General features: G+C 35.2%; 1 protein-coding gene across 3 annotated transcripts in view; it reads right to left on the bottom strand.

Annotated features, from left to right (window-relative positions):
- agap3 (ArfGAP with GTPase domain, ankyrin repeat and PH domain 3) overlaps positions 1–13399 on the bottom strand; it is a gene marked incomplete at its 5' end in the record, with an annotated part of 165550 nt that overhangs the window by 71933 nt on the left and 80218 nt on the right. For all 3 annotated transcript variants that reach the window (XM_079601607.1, XM_079601608.1, XM_079601606.1), the window contains 3 exons: positions 3543–3677; positions 3934–4075; positions 8941–9026. In XM_079601607.1, coding sequence (XP_079457733.1) covers positions 3543–3677; positions 3934–4075; positions 8941–9026 — 363 coding nt within the window. The remainder of the gene's footprint in view (positions 1–3542; positions 3678–3933; positions 4076–8940; positions 9027–13399) is intronic.

Below are 13399 nucleotides of genomic sequence, written 5' to 3'. Positions count from 1 at the left end.
AGTGAAATGTTTTCGTGGAGATTAAATGCATAAAACCGGGAACCCTGGAGACCGACAGTACAGTGTGCCTACAGTCATTGAACAAGTGACTCAACATTATTCACTTCTACTCCTCACAAAAACAAAGAAAGACAGAAAGAAAGAAAGAAAAATGACTTCAATACTACAGATAAACGAGAGCTGTATAAACGAAAGAAACCAGCAAAGTCGAGATGATGTTTATCCGTCTGTTTTCAAAAAGTCCAACGGATCACCGTCTCCAGACAACAAACGCATCTCTGTCTTTTAATTATTTCAAATGCGGCCCGAGGAGGCAATTACACGCAGAAGAAAACCGCAACCGTCAACACACCGGCAATAAACGCAGGGCCGAGAGAAATCCATCCTGACAACTATGATATTGGAGAGCGCGGAGGAAAGCGAAACGCTGCGGAGCAATAACGCTGCTGGAGTTATCGCGCGGGAGGAACTCTCATATGGATATATAGAGCAACTACACCAGATTACTGTGCGGCTGCTTGATAAATACTTATGTAATGTGTATTTCTAGGTGTTGTGAAACCACTCTACCTCGAGCAGGCGGCTAGAGGGACACAAAAGAGATGTGTGGGCAGATTTCTGTTGCTTACTCGGCAATACATTCATGCCACATGACGACAGTGGGCGGAAGAGAGAGCGCTATCAGTGAACTCAGAGAGCCGCTGATATACCAACTGGTTTTTAGGATTGTTCGTAAATGCACTAACCGCTACCGACATCAAAACCACCGGATCACACGGTTCTTTGTTAGATGAGAAGATAAAAGCAGAACAATGGACGATAATGCTTTCAGAATGTCACAACTATACTTGATGTGTGTATATTATGTAATACAATACGCAAATAATGTCATAATAAATACCCATTCATGGTCATACCTTTAAAGATAAATGCATTATGATCAACACCAGACTTGTTGTTTTATGATGATACGATGATACAATGATTGTTTTAACTGCTTTTCAATTATTGCTTTATTTCTGTTTTTTTGACATCATAAAAAATAACAACTAGACTACAATAAAACATAACATGCATTATGAACATAATAATATCAATAAAAAATATTATTATTATTGGTAACACTTTAGTTTAGGGTCCAATTCTCACTATTAACTAGTTGCTTATTATCATGCATATTACTAGGATATTGGCTGTTTATTAGTCCTAATAAAGCACATATTAATGCATTCTTCTGCATGACCATATTCTACATCCCTTAATCCTAACCAATACCAAAACTTAACTACCTTACAAGCTATTAATAAGCATTAATTAGGAGTTTGAGGCAAAAGTCGTAGTTAATTGTTAGTTAATAGTGAGAATTGGACTTTAAACTAAAGTGTGACCTTATTATTATTATATTATTCCATTATGTTTATACAGTGCATGTCATTTTTGTTTATCAAAAATGGCTTCAGTCTGTGTGTAATTATTATTATTAATAGTAATAACATTTTTACTATTCCATTATAATTATAGTCTATATATATATATATATATATTTTAATATGTATGTATATATATATATATATATATATATATAGGGGAGAGTGGGGTAAGATGAGCCAGTTTTTACTTATGTGGATCTCAAGGCAAGGGAAATTGAGACAGAAGTACAATGAAGACATCCACTGTTAATTTGGGATGTTGCCTATAAACTGAAAATTAAAAAATGCACCTATGACAAAGAGCCTTGAAAATATGACCTCAGAAAAAAAAGTGTACATGTGAATCAACTTACCCCAGGCTAGGGGTAAGTTGATTCCAGTCAGTGGGTAAATTGAGCCATTAGGGGGTAAATTGACCATCCTATCTTTCACTTTTTTATGCAAGCATAATAATAAAAAAGACTTGCCTCTTTAAAATAATAATTTAATAACACACTTACCTTTCTAAACAATGTTAACCCTCTGGGGTCTGAGGTGTTTTTGGGGCCCTTGGGATGTTTTGAAATGCCCTGACATTTGTGCTTTTTTCAGTTGCTTATACACATATTAATGGCAAAGGTGGAAATGCACTATTTAGCACAAAACAGGGCTACCATAATATGTGAGCAACATGTATGTACATGTTTGTATTTTTGAGAGAATAATGTTTATGCATGGTTATTAAAAAAACAAAATCTTCTCCCCAAATGTGTCACTCATATAAAGCACAATACAAATAATTTAAAGAGAAGGCTTATATTGACCTTTTAAGATTTAGCTACATCTACCTTGTAAATATATGTTTTGCTATTTTATTAAAAAGATTACAATTACAACAACAGTTACAATTTCAACAATATTTCAAGTGTACTCTTTCTTTGTAAAAAATAAATTATAGGCCTACATTTTAGTATATGTATTAATTTATTTGAATATAGCCTACATTGGAACAAATAGGCTACTATAGTAACATCTTAGTTGATGACTTTATTTTGACAAAAAAAATACTGTGTATATATATATATATATATATATATATATATATATAAAATATAGGCTATATATATTGTATATATAGGCATATGAGCAGAAATTGCTAACCTTATTTGATGTAGCAGTAGTCTATTTTTAAAAAACTTTATAATTTATCCAAAACTAGTCAACAAAATATTGTCTTTCATATTTCGTCCGACTGTAGGCTATCGTTTTTATGAAATATTAGGGCATATAAATGTTAATTGCAGTTTAATATGTTGCTTATACAAAGACATTTTATTTCAACACAATTCAGTCGATTTTCTCCATTTCAAAAAGGTTGAACCACTGGTTCAATTTACCCCACATCATCTGGCTCACTTTGCCCCATAGTCACCATTTTTGGTAAAAACGACCTAGCTTAGCAATTCAGGATAACCTTTAGCTTAATGATTCACATGGTTTTAAATGTTGTCAAATCACTAACATGTACCATACACAACTTTAGACCTAGATCAATTTGCTGTGACAAAACGGCTAATATACCTGAAATGCAGAAAATTTACTTTATCAAGCAAAAAAGATGTTTTTTGTGGAAAAGACAACTTCCCTTTTGTCCCATGTGCTTCACATCTTCACAGCAATATATAAATGATGGAGCCTTTCAAAATGTATGGTCCCATGACACCAAATGTGCATAGTTGCCTAGAAACAGGGGGTGGGTCAACTTACCCACTGGCTCATTTTACCCCACTCTCCCCTATACAGTATACACACACACACACACACACACACACACACACACACACTCTTTCTGGAAGTTGTCGCAATGCATTCATTTTTGATCTAAAGACTCTTACAACCTCTTCAAAAACTACCTTCATAATTAATAATGCATTCACTGGATTCACAAACAGTGTTACCAAAGATTTTCATCAGCATCAAGGTACTCCAGTTCAACACTGGTCCATATTTATGAATAACGGTCTGGAAGAACAGGGAGTATTACCTGCGAACCAGGATGAGGATAAAATCCTAAAACAGCATAAACACTGAAAGTGTGTTCAGAGACACTAGTTAACACATCAGGAATCTCACCATCTTGAAAGACTCTCTCCACGTTGAGACCATAGGTGGAGCAGGTTTCGTAATACGTGGAGCGTTTCAGGTCGTTGGACAGTTTCCGAGCTCGGGCGTCATCTATCACTCTGGGGTTGGCAGCGCTGATGGCATCTAAAAGACATGATGGAGACACAGCATACAGTATTAATTTCTGTGTGTACTAATTCTTTTAAACGAACTCTTCAGCAAACATAATGACAGACTTCCTAGCCTTCTGCTTCGTTAAAACAAGACAAACGTATCATGTCGTCACCTTCAAGACTATGACTAAGTGCCAGACTTTCATGGCAGATCTAATAAAAACAAGTGCACATAATTTTGTGTTTCCTGTGCTCCACTGTAGAAGAATGATGGTGTCGTGACTCACCCTGCGTCCCCACCAGAACCATGGGAACCTCTGCCGCGTTCCTGTAGCTGGAAAGACGCAGGAAGTAGTTATAAACCGTCTGGAAGCTGATCTCATCCTCCAAGCTGAAGACGAACACCACCGCGTCCACCCAGGCAGCAAACTGAAGAACGAGCACACAAAACATAATCAGTCTGTACAATCTTTTCCATCTGTACATCTTGTACATTTTGCGGTTTACACACACACACGGTCAAACGTTTTTTAATGTTTTTGAAATAAGTCTCGTATGCCCATCAAGCCTGCATTTATTTGATCAAAAATACAGATTTAGTTTTCTTTAATTTGTGAGATATTATTTTTCTATTTTATTATACTTTAAAGGGCACCTATTATGGAATTTTGAAATTTACCTTTCATGTAGTGTGTAACATAGATCTAAGTGAACAAAAACATCCTGCAAAGTTTGAAATATGAAAGTGCACCGTATATAAAGTTATTGTCTTTCAAAAGTAAGAGTCGACTCTGAGTCATTTTTATGAATCGTTAGAAGACCGAAGCTTTTTCTCTGACTAGATGACGTCAACTTGTAAAGTTATTTGAATACGATACGGCCACTTATTGCGCTCCAAGGCCAGGGAAAATATCATGGCGACGAGACGCTGTGTTCTGAAGTGCGACTCAAAAGCAAACTTTTTTCATCTGCCCAAGGAGGAGCATTTGAAGACTAAGTGGCTACAATTTATATATACAACTATACCACAGAAGTATAGTCCGAGCCTTGTGCTTTGTTTGCGCCATTTTGAAGACGATTGCTTTTTAAATGCAATCAAGCTTGGATTCGCGAGCCGGCTGATATTGAAGGAAGGTTCAGTTCCAAGTGTATTTGCATCAGCTTCCTCCTCCGTATCACAACCTGTAAGTGTTATTAATAATTTTTGCTTTTATATTTTATGTAGCATGCTTAATAATTATTTTGTTTGTTGTGTAAGCACCGTTTAGCTTCTAGGTCTTCACTTCTATGTGAAGTGTTTGTCGTTGTTTTCGGAGTTGTCTTAAAGAATAGAATAATACCTCGTAGTAACGTAACTGCATTTTTTTTGTTGTTATAAAAATGTTATGTTTATGCATCGGGCTAATGCAAACAAAGACTGATTGTGCTTTTACAATATGAACTCTGGGCTATGCTCGCTAACGTAACATTAAATTCTTTATCTTATTTTTAGTTTTTTACTACAAACTACAAAGCAGTGGACTATAATCATTATTATAACACAATTTAATTGATAAAAGCATCATTGTACTCCGTGTTAAACAATAAGTATTATCTCTGTAAACACTGCTGGGTCATCTGACCAATCGCAGATTAGCGTAGCGCAAAGGAGGGGTTTGGAAAAATGAGTCGTTGAACGAATCATTTGGGAGTCGGTGAGCAAATCAGGTAAAAATAAATGCATATTATACGACAACAAAAGTGTTTTTTGACATTGCATGCATGTAAAACTGTTGTTGGGGTAGGCCTGTCGCGATAGTCGATAAATCGATTAATCGCACGATAAAAAAAAATGACCTCGATAATTTTTCTAGCCGCGATAATTTCATTTGCATACTTGTTTGTTATCCGCGACTGAATGACAACTCTCGTTTCCTTAGCGTAGGAGAAGTGAACCCTCTTGTCAGTTGCATTGTCTTTTGTGTGGGGAGGCGGCGCTTATCAGTCACATGGACTTTGTGTGGGAAGCGGGAGTGCTTGAGGCGACTGCCGAGTAGAGCGAAAAGACGAGACGCAAGTTGTGACATGGAATTGGTTTCAAAGCCAAACGCGACAGCTGCAGTGTGGGAGCACTTCGGATTCAAACCGAATGACCGTGGTGAACCACTTAACCTGAGCGAGCCGGTATGTCGCATTTGTTGTTAAACAGTATCGACTAAAACAGCCAGTGTTGTGCATGAACGCGTTCATATTTTCACCGAACGCTGAACTGAACGAATCACTTTTCATACAATGAACGTGAACGAGAGATTTTTCGAGAGAACTCATCTGATTTTTTGTACATAGCATATTTGTTAGGATTTTAGTATCATAATGATTAGGCTTATAAATGCACGCACAATTATCCGTGAACTTGATTTGAACAAATGCCTTTCAACTTGTGTGTGCAAAATTCAGAATTAAATTAATGTGCAGAAATTTGTACAAATAGATAGTAGGATATGTTGGCCTACTATACTATAGCCATTAAAAAAGCGTTTCATATTTGTTAAAATATTATAATGTTATTTTTTTTTTCCATTTATGTTGATTTATGAAAAGTGAACAGCACGACCGAGTAAGATGCGCAATATGAGACATGGAGCGGGTCAGACATGATTTTGACCGTTGAAGTTGAAGTTGTTATAGAAAGCCTTTCTTTAAAGTGAATTTCGTTTTGTATAAATTGTATCTTAATTTTAATCAATTTTTCATCAACCAATTGCCTGTATTTAATGAATAGGCCGACGAAACAAATATAACGGAGGCGCCCGCGCTAGAAGCACATAGGCCTAGAGCACATCCTAACTTAACGAAACTCAGTGTATGCCTCACACAGACATGACAAATACACCAAATACACAAAGCTTGAAATGTCTTAAAACGAAATAATTCAAAAAGAAAAAAGAAAAAGGCTACTCTCTGATTATGTAATCCATTATTAGGCTTAGCCTATTTATGTGCATTTCTCTCTATAAGCGCGTTCACACGGAGATGGCGATCGTCAACTTCATCTTTGCAGCCGAGTCGACACTTTTAGAGAAAACACTTGTTTATTAATAAAAATCAATACACGCGTCACCGGATTTACAGATGCACATGCACGCACACATATTATTTCGAAATAACGAGATATTGTGTTGAAATAACATTATTATTAATAATAGCCTACATCTTTGTTAAAAGAATTTAACAAATGAACGTGAACTAGTTCATTTTTAGATATGTGAACTTAGCATTTAAAAAAAAAAGAACTATGAACATGAACTAGTTCATTATCATCTGTGAACTGAGAGACTGAGAGTCCATTGCTTTTATTGTTTTTGGTTGTTTTGTTCATTGTTATTGTGGATATTGAAAATGTTTTCCATTTTCAGTGTTAAATAGTCTTTGGAAATAAACGTTTATTGAATTTTGAAAGGTGTAGTTGCATTATTATGCCATTATCATGATTCTAGATGAAAATGGTCTCAGATCGACAATATTATCGTTTATCGCGATAATTTCTTGGACAATTTATCGTCCAGCAAAATTTGTTATCGTGACAGGCCTATGTTGGGGAATCCCTAAACAACATTAGGAACATTTTAAATGTCATAATAGGTGCCCTTTAAAATATAATTTATTCCTGTGATCAAAACTGAATTGTCAGCATCATTACTCCAGTATTCAGTGTCACATGATCCTTCAGAAATCATTCTAATATGCTGATTTTAAACTCAGTTATCATTAATGTAGGAAACAATTGTGATGCTTAATATTTTTGGGAACCTGTGATACTTTTTTCAGGATTCACTGATGAACATAAATATATATCATTGTAGCTATTGAGCAGACGGACCATTGTATATGCTAGTTATATTTAAGAAACAACAGCAATTTTGGTTGTTTACTGAAGCCTAAGCCCATGTTATTCATCTTTTTGTTTTCCATTACCTGCAGGAGAATAATTCTAATCATGGATCAATTTCGTGACCAGTAACTCGAATTGTTCCAGAGCCCTGAGACACACTCACTGACGTCTGCTTGAAATTTGAAGGGCCGTATTACAAATTCTTGCGGTAATTTGCATTCTAATCAATTACGCATTACCATAAAACCAGCTAAACGGAACACAGACTAACAGAGAATAATTATCACCGCTATTCCACTAGGAGCTACACAGGCAGGAAAAGTTTCACTCGAAATCCCCGTTCCCACAACACCGGAAGCGAGTGCTCATCCCCGCTCGCCATGAGAACCATCAGACTATAATTACACTGAGCCGCAGCAAAATGCCAAAACAGGGCCACCGTGAAATGGGTCCCACGGGGCAAGTACAGCCGTTCAAAATGACACCGCACCACATCCCGCTCTCTGCTGTGGGAATGGGGACTGGGTGACACATTTGTGGAATATTTTAACAGCTATTTGGACAGTTCTCTGCTTTTCTCAACTTGCGAAAAGTCTCACTTTCTCAGATATCATCAATTATTGTAGCGCCGCGTCAGCATGCAGCCCTGGAGCTGCAAATTGAACAAGATAATTAAGGTGTTTGGGGTATTACTAGTACTTTACAAGGAAATATGTAAACAGTTTTTTTTTATATCCACACAAACTACAGTTAGATGTCCGTACATGACCAGAAAACGTCCTTAAAGGAACAGTTCATCCCAAATGTTCACGCTTCTCTTTTCCATACAGTAAAAGCTAATTTTTATGTTAATTTCCCTTATTTTTATATTTAGTTTACCTTGGCCGCCATCTAACGCTCACAATCTAATCCACCATAATATGAACAATTATAATATATTAATATTAAATTTGGACCTTCTCAAGATACAAATCATAATGACAACATTTATGGTGCTTTTTGGACTTCAATAGCCACACTACAGTATATCATTTTTTAACTATTGCTTTAACTTGGAGTATTATTGTAGTTTTCAAATTATTATAGTTTTAAAGCTTCATTATTGTGTTATTGTTAACTAAAATTAAAGCTATTCAAATAAGCTATTCAAATAATTTTAGTTAATTGAAATAAAGCTGAAATAAAAACTAAATATTAGATTAAATTAAAATTAAGTATATTTTTAAGTATATAAGAAAAACTAAAATTGGAAATGTGGCCTTGGCAACTAATTTAAATGGGTTTAGGTTGAAGAACTAAACATACTAAAACTAAATTAAAATTAAAACTGAACATATAAATCCAAAAGCTAATCCAACATATTATAATTGTATGTAAACAATGCTAAAATTGCACAGCTTTCACAGTTTATCTTGTGGCTTACCTGCAGTTCTGGGGGGCCGCCTTCATCCCTGATCAGCAAGAGATAACTTTGTCCATCCACCACAATCTCCTTTTTAAACCTCCCTCCTGCAAAAACACAGAATAACATTCATTACACTGTTTCTATATAACATGGTCCTCTGTGAAGCTCATTTATCAACAGGCAGTGTGCTGTTGATGTCAACGGCATCAAGATTAAGGGACCGAAGATACACCCCTGAGGAACACCCTCCAGTCCCGTCAATCTGAACAGAGAGACATTTCCAATTTTCAATTTACGTATACCTTCTGGCAGTTGTGAAGTGTTGGACAAGGGATGGAGAAAGAGAGAGAAAGAGCGGATGAGTTAGTGAGCGTCCAAATGAGTGTTTGGGATGTATGCGCGTGCATGTCTAAACATGACTAACGATTAAAGCCAGCAGAGGGCTTCATTATACAGCACATAAAAACCTGGGAATCTCTGTTAACAATGAGTAGAGCAACTGATAAAAAATAAATATCAGCCAACAAATGAAATTAGGCAAGCCTTATCCGAAAATCTGAGTGATTTCGACACCAGCAGTGAAATGAGAGTCTGAGAATTTGATTTTTCACCCTTCATTTATTCTCTCCTCTACAGAAGTTATCCTTCCTCACAGCCGCTGGCGCTGAACGCTGATGGAACTTTGATGCTACTGAGATTCCCCCAAATTACAGAGCATTTTTTTAATAGTAGGAAAGTTAGTGGAGCCGACGGACTGAATCGTGGCTTATGGTAATCTTCTAGGAGGACAAAAGAGGAAGGGTGATTTCTTCAAAGATTGTGAGAGGTTAAAAAGGCAAGGCAATGAGGAGAAGCCAGCCTGGAGAGGAGAGGGCTCCTTTTGTTTGGACTGCTAGGACATTTCAATAAGCATATTTTTCAATAAGGAAATTTCAATAGAATGGTACAGAGGTATGGTATAGAAATTATGTAACAATTTTAGTTAAAAGAATGAAAATATGAAAAATAATAGTAAATAATATAAAATATATTTAGAATATCTAAAATATAAAATGAAAACAGTTGACATTTTAATTTTTAAAATTACCATAATATATAAAATATTGAAATAATACATTAATATAATAAAATTCATAATTATTTACAAAAATTATATATTTTTGTATAATTTTGCTTTAACTTTAAACTCTAACTTTAAAACTAATTATTTGACATAATATACTAAATAATAATATAAATTATAATAATAAATAAATGTATACACTATTTTATAAAGAATATCATATATATATATAATGAATAAATGAAAAAAATAAATAATACTAATTAGTATATACAGCCTGATAAATAAACATGAAGCAATTACAGTAACAAACTATTTGACATAAACATACTGAATAATAAAATATTTTATAATATTAAATAAATGAACACTATTTTTAATGTAAAACACATAATTTAAATATATAGAAAATTTACATTTATAATATATCGAAACATTATTAATAAATAAAATACTATTTTAAATGATCAACTTTTATTTTAAAATGAAATCATTTTTATATATATTATTAAATACACAAACATTTTTTTATTATTATTATTAAACTAGGGGGCTATATTGTACATAATGCAATGAACTTGACTTTCCATTTACAGCCTGATAAATAAACAGATTAAAGTGACAATTCTAACACTTGTTTTTGATCCATTATTTTACCTTCACAGGCAATGACGAGAACATGTGACAACAATCTAGCATAATGCACACCGTTTCACTATAAAAAGTAGGCAGCGTTCAGTTCACTCAGTGCATGACTTCACTCTGACAGCCTATCACAGGCTTACTTTCCCTCTGCTTCCTTCGGGGAAATGCATGATGGAGCTTTGTCACTTCTGAGAACCTCCTCGGAGGGTAAATATAATGACTGAATGCTTGTTCTACAGTGTATGACTGAAACCTGCTAAAGTTCGTGCCACATGGCCAATCCTTGCTTTCAAGTTCAGTGACATCTGGACTAAATTGGCATTAAGAGGTGCAGCGAGGGCACGGAAGTACAGCCCGGCGGAGCGGATAGCAGAAGCAAACACAACATGGAGATTCCAACAGTGACCTCACATCGACAGAGATATCATCCATAGATCCATTACGCCAAGAACACTCCACTTAATTAGTTCACCTATGTCCTGAGAATCCGTCCTAGCTATTTATATAGTCCATAAATGCTTCCCTGGAGCCTATAAAAGCAAAAAGGTACAGCATCATTTTCTTTCTTAAAGGAGAACAAAGTGTTCATTGCTGGTCAATATGAATCCACCAGATGAAATTGCAAGCATAATAAATACGCAGGAATAATTATTTACGTCTACTGAGGAAAATGCAAGTCATGCTTGCATGCAAAAGAGATCTGAAAATCACAGTCTCTTAAAAAAGTTACGGTAGCTTCACAATCCACATGACTTGAGGAATCAATTCGTCTGCTCAAATCTACAACCCTAAAATACAATGCTTGAATTAAGAAGCGCCACTAAAAATTTTGTTTAATTAAAAGTTGTTCAGTTTTTCCAGCAGAAGATTTTGAAGTTGTTGAAAAGAAGGGCACGTCTGAACACGTCATAATATGACAGAACAAAAATCCCTCCAGCAAAGTCTCATTCAGACGTTGGCAGAAAGCCATATAAACATCAAAATAGATGCTTTCTCATTGTAGTTTTCTTCACCGAGCTTAAAAAAAACGAGTCTTACTGAAGCTTTTTAAACTCTGCCCTGATTTCAGTCTTCAGGAATCCGTCGTTATTATTATTCTAATCTCTAATTTAGATTTCAGAGGGGCAGCTGGTGCCAAGAGGGCATAAACATTTAATCTCTCCCCCGTCACTCAAAAGTAAACGCTGAGGATTGATGACACGCTCTGGTGGCCTGACCCTCTGTTGCCATGGCAACACCTGAGCAACCACAGAGGCGGAGCATCGGCTTGGAAACTCACAGCTTCGTCTGTGCGGGAGCAAACGACAGACGACAAATTAAGATTAAAAGAAATTAGGGACATTTTCAATCAAGCGTGGCTTAATAAACCCGAGAGCGTCTGCAGTGTGAATCACAATAACATTAAATCACGCAACTGCACTTCTGCCAAATATTTGAGCAAGTGTAAAACAACAATACATGTCAGACAACGCAGGAAAGAGTCTTCGCTTACATAATCTTTGGACGTGATAACATGGTAAAACCGTGCCTTTTTTGGACATTGACTAAAGTAAAATCATGATATTCTTTGAGGTAGCTCCACTGAAATACTATTTTATATGAGTATAGATTAATCATTTAGTCTCTTTATGAAAAATGTACCATGGTAAAGTAGTGGTATCAGGTGGTAAATACCAAGGTGCTTTGATACTGGTATATGATGAAAAACACATGGTAGTACCATGGTAAGGTTTGGTATGTTTATACACACTAAACGTTCAAAAGTTTGGTCAGTGTTCTTTTTTGCAAGAAATTAATACTTTTATTCAGTAAGGATGCAATACATAGATAAAAAATGACAGGAAGACAATATATTTCAAATATATATGTATATCATAAATAATATGAGGCCGCACAACTATTTTCAACATTGATAATGATAAGAAATGTTTCTTGAGCATATTATACTGATTTCTGAAGGATCATGTGACACTGAAGACTGGAATAATTATGCTGAAAATTCATATTTGATCACAGGAATAAATTACATTTTAGGATATATAAACATAGAAAGCAGTTATTTTAAATTGTCATAATATTTCACAATATTGCTGTTTTTACTGTATATTTGATCCAATAAATCAAAAATACTTGGTGAATTCTTTTAAAAAACATGAAAAAAATCTCCTCAACCCCAAAAACATAGTTTTACCACTGATACCACAAACTTTTTTTCTAAGGGAAGTCAGAGACCAAGGCTTCATTACAGAACATGACAGATGTTCATTTTTAATAAATAAATTAATATAAACAGTAATATTAACTCTATGTAAAAAGAGTTAAAGAGCACAATAATGTTCTGCCTTGATGTGAGTTATACATCACAGAAAGACTGATATTCGGTTTCTATTATAGAACAACAAATATGCATTAGTTTAAGTTAACTACTCAGGTGTGTGTTAACACCAATCTCACAATCCCACAGTGATTCATTGATTTTCATGTTTCTCACTGCATTAGACATGAGCATTATTCCACATCAAACGCCACAGTCTGGTCAGAGAGAAGCAGAGGAGAGAGTTTGACTGAATGTGACGGAGCTGTGAAAGCTGCATTCGAAACAAGTCCCGACAGGCTTTTCCCTTCAAGAACACAATGTGCATACAGGCTTCCAACAAAACCCACTGGGCCAGAATACTGAACTTTTAGCCTATTTTGAGGCATAATCCGGGTTCAACAGAAGTAAAAAATATATCAGTGTACCACAGAAACTTATCTCTAACTCTTAAG

The sequence above is a fragment of the Phoxinus phoxinus genome (genome assembly GCF_949152265.1).
Source record: "Phoxinus phoxinus genome assembly, chromosome: 24".
NCBI classification, from domain to species: domain Eukaryota; kingdom Metazoa; phylum Chordata; class Actinopteri; order Cypriniformes; family Leuciscidae; genus Phoxinus; species Phoxinus phoxinus.
This window is presented reverse-complemented; position numbering and strand designations above follow the sequence as displayed.